The following is a 14,213-nucleotide window of genomic DNA, read 5'->3' on the forward strand; positions in this document are numbered from 1 at the left end:
TGGAGGTCCATGTTTGCTTTGCTCCTATTTTGCATTATTTTATTGACTTTTGATCTTGAATAATGTTCGTAACCCCCATATGTTTTATTTATGAAAATATTTTGTGAAGACATGTTATTTGTCTTGGTTAGAACGTTTGCTCTCGGATGGTTGACGCTTTTGATGCGTGTTCGAATACTACTGCAAAACGTGGAGACCGATACTTCAAATGAGACAATATAATTACTGCTCCTAGTCCCTAAATGCTGGTTACAGGTTTAAATCTGCATGCAGTCCTCCACCGACAAGTGATGGCGTCTCAGTACGTGAAAAATCATTGAAGAGACGTCGACGTTAACAAACGAACAAACTAATATTTCTTGTATATATGAAGAAACAGTTAGTGGAAATACAACATATTCCTTTCACATTTTTCTTTGTCCATAAAAGCCAAATATGGCTTATTCTTGGCACGCTTTTTACTTTCTACATGCATCCCTTGCAGGGCACCGCAAATTCAAGTAACGGGGAGGAAGAAAACCTAGATTCGAACCAGTTAGATATGCTGTAACTCTTTTGTATCTGGCAAATGGCAAACTGCCTGACCGCTCATAGAACTTTCTTCCTCCTGGAAGATTGTAACACTATCATATTGATTATTTAGACAAGTGAATAGGTACTGTAGAAGCAACACTAAATTATATTCTATGAATTCCTCTAAAATTCATCTTTATATTATGCAGATTCAATGATTGTTAACTTATGACCCCTTGAAATAAGATGAGGCCTTAGAAGGAGTGTTAAATTTTCTATGGAAAACAAATCCATTAAAAATCCTCTGAAAACAGCAAAGAGCTGAGGATACTCGAGTAAACTATTGCCCATGGATATCTTGTTTCAAGTACAAACAAGTGATTTTTAAAGGCATATTTCCGCACCATTGTTTGGTCAGAGTGATATACAAAGTCATCGCTGTATTCACACCATATCAAAGTACTAAAACTTCTAGCCAAGAAGGAAATTTGTTCACTATTGAGGTCAAAGAATATACGTATGAAACATAAGAATGAATATTTACTTTCCTTTGAAAGGGAAGAATTTCGGGTACTATGCTAAATAACGGGAAATTGTATATTTGTCTTGATTTTTTAGCTCACCGGAGCCCAAGGCTCAAGTGAGGTTTTCTGATCAAAATTTATCCGTTGTCTGTCGTCGTTGTCGGTGCACTGGACTAATTTCAACCAAACTTGCAACATAGTAACCTTGGGTAAAGGGAATTCAAGTTTGTTCAAATGAAGGGCCACGTCCTCTTCCAAGGGGAGATACTAGTAATTATAAATTAGTGAAAAATTAATGGCATTTTTAAAAAATCTTCTTCTCAAGAACCACTGGACCAGGAAAGATGAAACTCATGTGGAATCATCCTCATGTAGTGTACATTCAATTTGTTCAAATCATGACCCAAGGGTGGGGCTAAAATGGCCGATGAAAGTCTTACATAGAAATATATAGGAAAAATCTTTAAAAATCTTTTCAAGATCCAAAGGGTCAGAAAAGATAAAACTCATGTGAAATCATCCTCATGTAGTGTTCATTCAAGTTTGTTCAAATCATGACCCCTGGGGGTAGGGTGGGGCCACAATGGCCGGTCAAAATTTTACATAGGAATATATATCGGAAAAATCTTTAGAAATCTTTTTTATTAAGAACCATAAGAACAGGAAATATGAAACTCATGTTGAATCATCCTCAGGTAGTGTATATTCAAGTTTCTCCAATCTTGGCCCCCGGGGATAGGATGGGACCACAATGGCCAATCAAAGTTTTACATAGGAATATATAGGGAAATCTTTAAAATTTTCTTCACAAGTACTACAAAGCCATGATTAGACTGTTATTTTTATGGAAGCATCCTCAGATACTGTATTTTATTTTGTTCAAATCATAACCCCCAGTGATAAGGTGGGACCATGATGGGGAATCCAAGTTTTACACTAAAATATATTTTAAAGAAATCTTTTCTCTAAAGAATAGCAAAGCCATGATTTAGTAATTCAAGTCTCTCCCCTTGCCCACCCCCTTAGTAAACTTTTCAATTCTGATCTGATTTGTGCGTTTTCCTAGCCGATGTGCTCAGGTGAGCGATGTTTTGTTTTGAAAACAAGGTTGTTAGGTCACCTGAGTTTACTCAGGTGACCTATTGCTATCCGTTTTCGTCCGTCGTCGTGCGTCGTGCGTTGTGCGTCGTGCGTTAACATTTGAACATTTTCAGCTTCTTCTCTGCAACCACTGAACCAATTTCAACCAAATTTGGCACAAAGCATCTATGGGTGAAGGGGAACAAAATTTATGAATTTCATGATCCCTGCCCCCCTGGGGCCTTAGGGGTGGGGCCAAAACCACTAAAATTAATGCAATCTTTAAAAATCTTCTTCTTTACTCCTGGACATCAAGCAGTCAAACTGTTTGCATGATTGTAATTAGCAATGAATCCTCTACCAAAATTGTGAAAATGGCTCCAGGGTCAGAGCGGGGCTAAATAGAGTATGAAGTGAAAATGCATTATTTCTTTGAAAATCTTCTCTGCTCATGGGCATTAAATAAACTAACTAAGTACATAGTTATGATGAGCAAGAATGCCTCTACCAAAATTGTGAATTTTATGGCCCCAGGGTCAGGCCCTAGGGGTTCTGGTGTTAGGGCGGGGCTTTATTGATTATATAGTGAAAATACGTACATGAATCCTTTGAAAATCTTCTTCTTTGCTCCTAGGTATTAAATAAACTAACTAAGTACATAGTTATGATGAGCAAGAGTTCCTCTACCAAAATTGTGAATTTATTGGCCCCAGGGTCAGGGGTTCTGGCGTTAGGGCGGGTCTCTATTGATTATATAGTGAAAATACATGAATCCTTTGAAAATCTTCTTCTTTGCTCCTAGGTATTAAATAAACTAACTAAGTGCATAGTTATGATGAGCAAGAGCACCTCTACAAAAATTGTGAATTTTATAGCCCCAGGGTCAGGGGTTCTGGTGTTAGGACGGGGCTCTATTGATTATATAGTAAAAAATACATGAATTCTTTGAAAATCTTATTCTCTGCTCCTAGGTATTAAATAAACTAAGTAAGTAAGTACATAGTTATGATGAGCAAGAATGCCTCTTCCAAAATTGTGAATTTTATGGCCCCAGGGTCAGGGGTTCTGGTTTTAGGACGGGGCTCTATTGATTATATAGTGAAAATACATTAAATCTTTGAAAATTTTCTTCTCTGATCCTGGGTATTAAGCAGATGAACTACCTATATAGTTATGATGAGCAAGGGCCATAATCTTCCCGAATTGTAAATTTCAAGGCCCCAGGGTCAGGGGTACCATAGAGGTTGGAGGGGGGGCTGTACTTATATACTGAAAATGAACGAATTGTTTGAAATCTGCTTCTTGGTATTAATCAAATATTTTTGAAAAGCAAGGATGCCTTTTCAAAAATTGTGCAATGTGTGGATCTAGGCCTAAGGATCAGGGGTTCATGTGTGGTAGGGGCACTACAGATTATTGCTGAATATTACTGATTAGTTGAAATGCATTTTTTGTTCCCCTACCTTGCCAATGGGTATTAAGTAACTAAACTAAGTAACTGCTAAGTGTATACATGTAGTTATGATGATCAATGGTGCCTCTTTCAAAATTGTGAATGCCATAGATCTGGCTTAAAACATGAATTAAATTAAATCACTGGAAAGTTGTTGCATAATGCTCAGGTGACCTATAAGGCCCATGGGTCTCTTGTTTTATAAGTATATTTAATATACTGGTAAAAGGAAACATAACATCATATTTAATGTTTAATCAATCAATTGTCAGCTGAATATTTTTTACAGGGTGTATCATCTGCATGGAAAACCTTAGTATCGATAACATCAGAGTGTAAGCTATATGAGTCACTTTACAATACAAAAAAGTAGGAATTCATAAAGCGTTTAACATTACAACAGTTCATGCTAATAATTCATTTTTCTCTTTTATCATGTTTGATATATAGTATCATGCGACCTAAAAGTAACATGACAAATATTTTAAAAGATTCATCGTTACTTTACATTTTAATTACAGGTCATCATTACATGCACTATTCACTTCATATAGATGATATTTTTCCTTAAAGTCTGAAAGTGTTTAAATTTTTCAAATTTTGATTTTCAAATTGTTGTTGGACTTGAACGAATGAAACATTCCTCATAAATTTCTCAATTAATGTTTCCAATTTCATAACTTCGAATAATGGTTAAATAAATGTTGAAAACATTATTTGGTTGAGTAATTCTGAACACTGATTTTGGTGTATAGTAACTGAATTTATCATCTGACCAATTTTCGTAATTTTTGGTCATGCGGTCAAAATTTTTTTTTCGAATATTATGCTACCCTGCATTTCTTATTCCTTTCAATATATTTCATTGAATTTATATGAGAGAGTCCAAGTGCCACTGAAAAACAAAGAAAGAGAATAAAACCCAACGCTTTAATTGCATAGATCTACCTAAAAAGTAATTGTAGCCGGTAGATTCTGTCACTCTCATGTATTGAAAGCTTTAAAATGTTTCAGACTTGCAGACATGAGGGCAAACAGACAGGATTTTGAAAGAGAGCATCATTGTTTTGACTTTAATATTGACAGATGTTATGCATATGTTACAGGATCTAATGATTTTCAAGTCTGCTGAACCGATATTAACCCGTCATGCCTTATGAACACAAAGTCGTCTGCTGACTATTTGCGTGTTCCTCTTACCACACTGTGCATTTGAGCAAGTAGTGATATATATTTATAGCAATGCAGCATTTGCCATATAAGGCAATTTTTTTCTGCTTGACTTTAAATCTACCTCGCAGTATTTAAACAACCTTAACAAGCGACTTCCTCTGTGTGAACAAAACTACCTCTCAGGTTGCAATACGTGTAGAGAAAGCTTTTTCAGCATCTGAAATATGGGTGACGAAGATGTTGCAGCGTTAGTTATTGACAATGGATCTGGAATGTGTAAAGCTGGATTTGCCGGAGACGATGCTCCCAGGGCTGTGTTTCCCTCCATCGTGGGACGCCCTCGGCATCAGGTAAAAGTTGATTTAAGCATGAATGAGATTTTTTTGTCAGGAAAACTAGGTTAACTTTTGAGAATATGATAACTACGTATTTCTTGGACTGCCAAGATAATATTGATTTTTGTAATACATGTTTAATGCATTTCATTTGCAACCTCGGAAGATTTACTTCGCTTTTTAATTTGATTAAAATCTATATATAATATACCAGTTTTAAGAACATACACATATGTATGTGACACGTTTAGGGCGTGGCAAGATGGATTATAGGCAAACAGTACAAGTTTGAAACAAATATCAAATTATGTCAGTATAAAGAAAACAGAACATGAATTATACATAATGGATGCATATATGAAAGATATCAGTGTTCCAGTTTCAAAAACTAATTACTGTAAATGTGCGTGGATGAATCTAATGCCTTAATGTACTTTTAAGCCATTTGAGTGATCAATTACTTAACAATTAGATGTGATAAAACAATATATTTTTAAAGTATAATTATTATAGTTTTTATTTAATTGAATTATACTATTTTGTATTTGACCTTAATTGTGTTGGTTAAAAGATGTGCAGTCACTGCATGTAAATCAGGGTTCATTTAAACACGCGCCAATGCTCCTCTTCGGAAATGAAAAAAAAAAATGCTAAATTAAATCAAAATGTACTGATAAGCTGCAAATTTGAAATTAACCTCTCGAATGCTGATTTTATCCGAAGATATTAACTGATATATATATATATTCTTCATTTATAGGGGGTTATGGTCGGCATGGGACAGAAGGACAGCTATGTAGGAGACGAGGCCCAGAGTAAGAGAGGTATCCTCACCCTCAAATACCCCATTGAACACGGTATCGTCACAAACTGGGACGACATGGAGAAGATCTGGCATCACACCTTCTACAATGAACTTCGTGTGGCCCCAGAGGAACACCCCGTCCTTTTAACTGAAGCCCCACTCAACCCAAAGGCCAACAGAGAAAAGATGACGCAGATAATGTTTGAAACCTTTAATTCTCCTGCCATGTACGTTGCTATCCAGGCTGTTCTCTCCCTGTATGCTTCTGGTCGTACAACTGGAATTGTGCTCGACTCTGGAGACGGTGTCTCCCACACAGTACCTATTTATGAAGGTTACGCCCTTCCCCACGCCATTATAAGATTGGATCTTGCTGGGCGTGATCTGACCGATTATCTCATGAAAATCCTAACAGAACGTGGTTACTCTTTCACAACCACAGCCGAAAGAGAAATCGTAAGAGACATTAAAGAGAAATTGTGCTATGTTGCTTTGGACTTTGAACAGGAAATGCAAACAGCTGCGTCATCATCATCTTTGGAAAAGAGTTACGAACTTCCCGACGGCCAGGTCATCACGATTGGAAATGAGCGATTCAGGTGCCCTGAAGCCATGTTCCAACCTTCTTTCCTTGGAATGGAAGCTGCTGGTCTTCATGAAACGACATACAACAGCATCATGAAATGTGATGTTGATATCCGTAAGGACTTGTACGCAAATACAGTGTTATCTGGTGGATCAACAATGTACCCAGGTATTGCTGACCGCATGCAAAAAGAAATAACATCATTAGCTCCACCAACAATGAAGATAAAGATCATTGCTCCACCAGAGAGGAAATACTCCGTCTGGATCGGTGGTTCTATCCTTGCTTCCCTCTCCACTTTCCAACAGATGTGGATCAGTAAGCAGGAATATGACGAATCCGGCCCTTCTATTGTTCATAGAAAATGCTTTTAATATTTTGTTATATTCTAACAATGTTTTACTTGCTCATTATATTTTGCAAATAAAGAACATACAGTATATACAATGTTTCATTTTTTTATAAAATTTATATAAATAACCGGTATATGTTTTATTTTATCCTTCCCATATACTTATGCAGCTTGTTACTGATATACGTTAATAAAAATACTAAATCAAGAAATACTTTGATTGTTTTTTATTCTTTTATTTAAGAAGAGATGAGTCAAAATTGAACAGTATTAAGAGATTTCTTTGTTTTACATGTACTCATTACTTGTTAAATCCAATTCATAATCTATGACAATTTAAAAAAAAATAAAATGAAATTACAATATCCATAGAGTTGCTAACATATGACTTAGTGGTACCAGCCTTCGGTCTAGATTGGCAACGTAAGAAGTTGATCCTTAATTACGTACTGGATTGAATCCCCTGACTGCTTGATGTGGATTTTGGCCATTTATCGAAAACTTTATACCTCGAGGTGTGCAGTCATGACAAAGACCCTGAAGTACCGAGAACAGGCCTAGGGGGAATAAAACTTAGACGAGCTCACTTTTAATCTCATTCTCACTTTTTCACTATATATTTCTTTGAAAAAAGTGAGACTGAGATCAAATGTGAGCTCCTCTAAGTTTTATGCCCCAGGCCTGGTCTAAAATCACAGGCAGATGTTTGAGTCCCAGTGTGACACGTCAGATATTACCGAAGCAACCAATCAATATTATCCAATTTTAGGTAAAACCATTCAATGAATAGTATACATTTTGTGGTAGGATTGGATTTTACATAGTTAGTAAATAGCGATAATTCTTATTGGTTACGATCGTTTGTTTTACATTCGGAAACTTTCTAGCTTTATTCAGTGATTTGGGTAACGTCCTTGTCTGGGTTATACATAGAATGTAGATTTTGATTGGATAAGAGAGACACACCTTCAGACCGCGGTGTATTTAAAGTCCAGCATTTCACGTTTAGATCAGTTGGTCTGGAACCTTCTCAAAGGTTCGTACCAGCTCACTTTTTGATTAGAGGGGTGGATCCCGGTCACTTTCATTCGGACTTAGCGTTGGGTAGGAAGGGCTCTGGACATTGTACATTTGTTAGGTAGGCACTTATTTTTATTGAGGCTCATAAGTGTAAGGTCGTTAGTACATCAGTTTTTGTTGTAAATAAATAAATGTAATATTTTTGTGCTGTTAATAAAATACATTTGTGGTCATAATAAATATTTGTTAATTTGCAAACTCTTGTTATTAAAATTCTTGGGTTAGTAAGTCACTTTCATGACTATATTTAAAAATCATGAGGGTTTTTGGTTAGTAAGAAATTGGAATAAAACGCGAAGTACTATTATTAATAAAGAAAGTGAGTGATATTAAAGAGGTATTTTCATTCGGTCATTTTTGCTACACTGGTATCGTGGAATTTCCTAAATTGCATTGATACCATGTAGCGAATTCCGGTTACATTGGTGCCGTGAGTGGTACCTAGGTTTGAGGGTAAAACCAAATCCGGTTACATTGGTGCCGTGACGGTCCCTGGGCGTGGAGGTTAATGTCCTATCAAATGTGGTTACTTTGTAAAATAGATAGGCATGCATAGACCTTCCAGGGGTGAACTTGGGTTAGTGATAATTGAGAAATAAATTTATTACGCAGTACAATTTTTGGTATGAGTATAAACACATTCTAGCAGTAGTCAGCCACGCACGAGCGAAGTGCATTTAAATCAAACACTCGATTGACTTCATTCTATTTTTATCTTACAGGTAAATTGTTGTCACTAGTAGCTTATGTATACAATTTGATATATATTTGGTGTGAAGTACCTTTATTTCAGTCTTCATTTTTGCACATTAGAATTTTTGTTTTCACTCATGATTTTTTTAAGCGACAATTTTACAGCATGCTCTACAAATAGAACAGTCTTATACGGTGTTTACAAAACCTGTTTTACTTTAAGTAGTACACGTAGCACTCATGCGTGTCCTTGAATAGTTTTACACTGGTTTGACATGTTATAAATAGAACTGAATGGCTGTCACCGTAAATAGGGAGTTCATTGAACATTCATATTTTCTGTGTGTGTTTAAGAAAAATGTTGAAACCAGAGTGTATCTCAATACACTGGGCATTTTTCTTGAATAAATTTAGACAATTAAATGATAGACAAGTTATTTTCAAGTTTACTGAAGTATATGAGCATATGATAGATCTAAAGGTGAATTATTATTTTTTTTTTTTGGGGGGGGGGATAAGTTCAGAAGGTTATATCAGTACGCATGCGCTACATATTTTTGGATAAGACATTCCATTTTAGGCTTTATGGTCCATGATACTAGTAATTGGATTCTTGAAGCAGTGATATGGTTTGTTTTATTTGAGAAAATTATGCAGCATATTTTTACGAACACCTTGGTTAAGATTTTCTCAGTTTAAGACATATTTTTGAGAGACTTCATTGTGTGAAGCCTAGAGTATTTTTGTTTTTATATCTGAGATTATTTTCTTTGGTCGTTTGTGAGTTGGTTTTTGAACGAGACGGGGACAGAGCCGGTGATCATCCCTTAGGTCTGCCATTTTTAGATCTTGTGACATATCTTGGGTTATTTCAAACTGTGAGACCTTAATGCCTCAAAATTTCGAAACGTTTTCTAAATTTGGGAGAAAAATAAAACCACTAGAAAAATATTCTCCATGATTTTAATTATTAATTATGTTTGACTTAACGTTCGCTGTCATGCTGAAAAGGAATTCAGACGTTAACTTAGATATATTTAATTAAAAAGTTGTTTTACACCTAAACTTTTTGTGTACCCTAAGTAAATGTAATTTATTTTTATTGCATATATTTTGGCTTAACAACAGTCATGCTTACTGCCTGGTGCAGCAAAGGTTATTCTCGATGTTAACCCGACTATATGTAGTACTTTGGCACTAAGATTACTTTGAATTTGTTGTAGTAAAAGTAAGCTTTCATTGTTTGCCGATTTCTTTAATAACTTAGAAAGCACCGACTACTTTTTATAAAACTGGTTTATACATATATTTTTGGTTTGTTTATTTATTAGTTAAAATTACAAAATCAATGAAATTTGTCAGGATTAATGAGAGAAATTTTAAAGTTTGACAAGACAGTATTCATTACTGTGGCTTTATGTTCTCGATGAATTAATAATGATAAATTTTACTAGAATATGATTCGAGCCATTTCATGAGCTGTGAATTGGCCTGTAAATAGGTGAAAGTACAATATTAGGCTAATACTGCGGGATTAGCTGCCAATACTGCGGGATTGGGGGTTTTTTTTGGTTAAAATATTGTACTACCCTTGTCAGTCGTGTTCTGACAAGCTTTTATTATTTAAAATCTATATTCGCCCCAGGGTCATGATTCTCGATGCCAAAGGGCAGTGGGGTTAGATTCCTGCTGTTAGAGGGGGTTGTGGCTCTGCAGAACTACAGGGGTACACTTATTGCAAGGAATCCAGTACGGAAGTGTAGCGAGGTTAATTTCTTTCTGCAAACTCTGCTGTAGGGACTGGGGCTGCAACTCGACGGGTTTCATGATTTCTGTTGACAGCATCAGTAGTCTGCTTTAGTATTAAGACACATTTTTCATGGATTTTATGCATAATACTCACTCTTTTTCTTTTGTCTACTTAGTATGGACGTTGGACAACTATATGTACTTGTAGTGGGGACTGGGGAAGTTGATGATCTCCAGCGAAACTGGTAGCAAGTATCTACAGGTGAAAGTACAAGAGAAACACATTGTTCTGAAAAGGAATCAACACATCCGTATTCAATATTGGAGGAGCCTTGGAGTCTTCGGCACATCAGTAATTCATGGAGGATTGTCGTCGTGTTCGACTTGTGTGATTAATTATGTGAAATATATGTGATGTCATGTGAAGTGATGCGATGTGATGTGAAATCAGTCGAAAAATATGAATATTTATCTAAAAGTGTTCTAAAAAATTTGAAAGTAAGATATTCCTTATGTTGTGCATTGATCAACCGCCTTGGATTACATGATGATTCCATCCAGATGAAACAGTGAAACCAGTGAACATTTATCTTATTAACTGTTAATTGAAAGTACAAGTATTGAATATAATTTTATTTCAATGTGACTTTAAAGTGAAGAAAATTGAAATGTTTAACTATTGCTCATGTACTACCAGAATATTTTTGAAATTGACCTACACATTTTATCCTCAATATCTTTTTAAGATATTTCGGTTTTGAGGTGGGGGGAGTGTGGTAGGATTGGATTTTACATAGTTAGTAAATAGCGATAATTCTTATTGGTTACGATCGTTTGTTTTACATTCGGAAACTTTCTAGCTTTATTCAGTGATTTGGGTAACGTCCTTGTCTGGGTTATACATAGAATGTAGATTTTAATTGGATAAGAGAGACACACCTTCAGACCGCGGTGTATTTAAAGTCCAGCATTTCACGTTTAGATCAGTTGGTCTGGAACCTTCTCAAAGGTTCGTACCAGCTCACTTTTTGATTAGAGGGGTGGATCCCGGTCCCTGTCTCTGTCTCGTTCAAATCGTTCATTCGTTCATCATTATCCTTTTTGTTTTCCTTATTTTTACGTCCATTTTCCAGTTCCTTATTTCTATTTTTGGTAAACCGGTAAGGTTAGGCATAGTAGATTTTTCGTGCAGGGGTGGGTCACTTTCATTCGGACTTAGCGTTGGGTAGGAAGGGCTCTGGACATTGTACATTTGTTAGGTAGGCACTTATTTTTATTGAGGCTCATAAGTGTAAGGTCGTTAGTACATCAGTTTTTGTTGTAAATAAATAAATGTAATATTTTTGTGCTGTTAATAAAATACATTTGTGGTCATAATAAATATTTGTTAATTTGCAAACTCTTGTTATTAAAATTCTTGGGTTAGTAAGTCACTTTCATGACTATATTTAAAAATCATGAGGGTTTTTGGTTAGTAAGAAATTGGAATAAAACGCGAAGTACTATTATTAATAAAGAAAGTGAGTGATATTAAAGAGGTATTTTCATTCGGTCATTTTTGCTACACTGGTATCGTGGAATTTCCTAAATTGCATTGATACCATGTAGCGAATTCCGGTTACATTGGTGCCGTGAGTGGTACCTAGGTTTGAGGGTAAAACCAAATCCGGTTACAATTTTATCATTAAGTCAAATTCTGACTGACGTTTTTACTTACATATTGTTAGGCAATTATTTGCACACTGAATTGAAGACAGATTTTCCCTTTATTTCTCGATCATGACAAGGAGTACACGACGGGTGGGACCAGCCGGCAGGGGATGCTCACTCCTTCATCTGATCCCACCTCTGATGTTTAAGAGGTCCGTGTTTACTCTTCTCCTGAATTGTGTTGTTTTAATGGACTTTTGAGCTTGAATACTGTTCGTTATCTCCATATATTTTATAATTTAACATCTTATATAAAATAGACTGGAATGGTAAGTGATTTGAAATTCTTAAATACATGTACTATTGAAAACTTTTGATACTTTAAGGATACAATAAAGGCTTTTTTTTCAATTTTTCGTCAATTCTTAAGATATTTTGCTGGGAAAAGGAAGTTAATCGCTGGTTTATAATACATGAAAATTATTGTTGATTATGACATTGTTTTCTAATTGTTGAACAATAATGAAACTTAAACACTGCCACGTTTGAATGTTCCGTTATTGAAACTTTTGTTTTGATTTGTGATTGCTTGCTCAAGAAAGATGCAATAAATCACCGTGACCACTTGGGGGAATTCTTCACTAGCCACATAGTGGTTATCGGTTATTAAACTACAGGGACACAAAGTTTAGGGAAAGGAGACCTAAAAGATCACCGATGAACATGAAATAGGAGGTGGGGCTCAGCCCTTGCCCTTTTAACGGGTAATCCAGTTTGATTAAGAAAAGAACATTTTTTACTTCATGTAAAGCACATAGATACAGTAAAGAATTTCCCATTGTTGTGAATATGCATAGAAAATTTGCATAAGTGATACGTACATGTGTCCAAAGCTGAATGTCCAAGGTGTCACTTATTTCTAGCTTTGGTAGAATTTGTTGTTGAATGCGTTTTGCCCTCTACTGTAAAGAAAGATCAGACAGCTGATGGTATTATTTCAAAGGATTCAGCTCTCTTATGTTATAGACCAATTAATGTCTCTGAAAACTGGCTCGATGACATCTCAAATGCCCGTCCATTAAAACCTATCTCAAAGTTTGATATCTTGCTTAGTTTAGGAATAATTGACGGAATTGGAGAATTAGGCTAATAAATTGGTAAAATTGAAGGACATATGGCTGTAACTTTTGATTTAGAAGATTTATTATAAAATCTGAGATACAGTTTTTAAGTACAATTTTAAATCCAAGGCAAAATAATGAGTTTGAGAGGTGGAATACAAAAACAGGTTTATTTGCAAAATATCAGTGCGCCAAAATTTGCATCAGTAATTTTTATAGGCTAAAAATGAAGGCTTAAATTGCTAATAGAATCATTGAATAGTAAATTAAACAAGCATTCAAATGATATATGCTTTTTTTTCTGTTATCTTTGATAATGAGAAAATTAAACGCAAATTAAGTTTCAACATTTGGAAACCTTTGGTGTATCTTTAAAACCTGGCAATTTATCAAGGTTTCATTTTATTTTATTTTTATTTCTAAGACACAGAAATTCAGTTCGTTTTTGTCCATTTATTTGTTTCATCAGAGTTCTTTTTAAAAATCGAAATTCGAATAAAGTCCTACAGTATATCCGCAAAACTGCTTTGTTAATGTTTTTCATTTAAGTTTTCACTATTTCTATTAAATTTTAATTTCAAAAATATGAATTTAGGCATTTTTCTTTTTAGATGAGAGGAAAATATTGCCGCAACATTTTAAGAATATATAGCTCACTTATAGTCTGATCCTGATTTTTAAAAAGAAGACTAGAAATAAGATGTGGCGGCAAATTATTATTAATTGGTCCATACGGTCAAGACGGTGTTAGCTGGTAGTTTAACTATGTTCCCAGGTATTGTTGACCGTATGCAGAAAGAAAAATGGGCAAATAGCTCCAGCAACATTGAAGATTAAGATCATTGCTCCACCGGAAAGGCAATACTCCGTCTGGATCGGTGGTTCTATTCCTGCCTCCCTTTTTACTTTCCAACAATTGTGGATCAGTTAAGGGGGGACCGATGCCCGAAAAGTCTTTGTGTGAAATTTTCAAAACTTTGACATTTCTTTCATGATCACCTGCTCTTAAGTTTTAGGTATTAAAAACAATACCTTTATATGCTTATTTTTAGACAGGAGCACGTGCAAAAACAGTGTGAAATGCTAAAAATAGATTATT

The 14,213-nt window shown here is 35.2% G+C and overlaps 2 protein-coding genes across 2 annotated transcripts in view; one reads left to right on the forward strand and one right to left on the reverse strand.

Moving 5' to 3' along the window:
- Positions 1-14,213, reverse strand: part of LOC134263009 (charged multivesicular body protein 2a) — a 98,169-nt gene that overhangs the window by 25,941 nt on the left and 58,015 nt on the right. The window lies entirely within an intron of this gene.
- Positions 4,849-7,033, forward strand: LOC134263007 (actin, cytoplasmic). Its single transcript, XM_062745306.1, has 2 exons — positions 4,849-5,093; positions 5,839-7,033. Exons 1-2 carry the CDS (start codon positions 4,968-4,970, stop codon positions 6,841-6,843), a joined length of 1,131 nt encoding a protein of 376 aa, XP_062601290.1. The 5' UTR covers positions 4,849-4,967; the 3' UTR covers positions 6,844-7,033.

The sequence above is a fragment of the Saccostrea cucullata genome, unplaced genomic scaffold (assembly GCF_032062105.1).
Source record: "Saccostrea cucullata isolate Sc308-1 unplaced genomic scaffold, CSIRO_AGI_Scuc_v1 ctg557, whole genome shotgun sequence".
Taxonomy (NCBI): domain Eukaryota; kingdom Metazoa; phylum Mollusca; class Bivalvia; order Ostreida; family Ostreidae; genus Saccostrea; species Saccostrea cuccullata.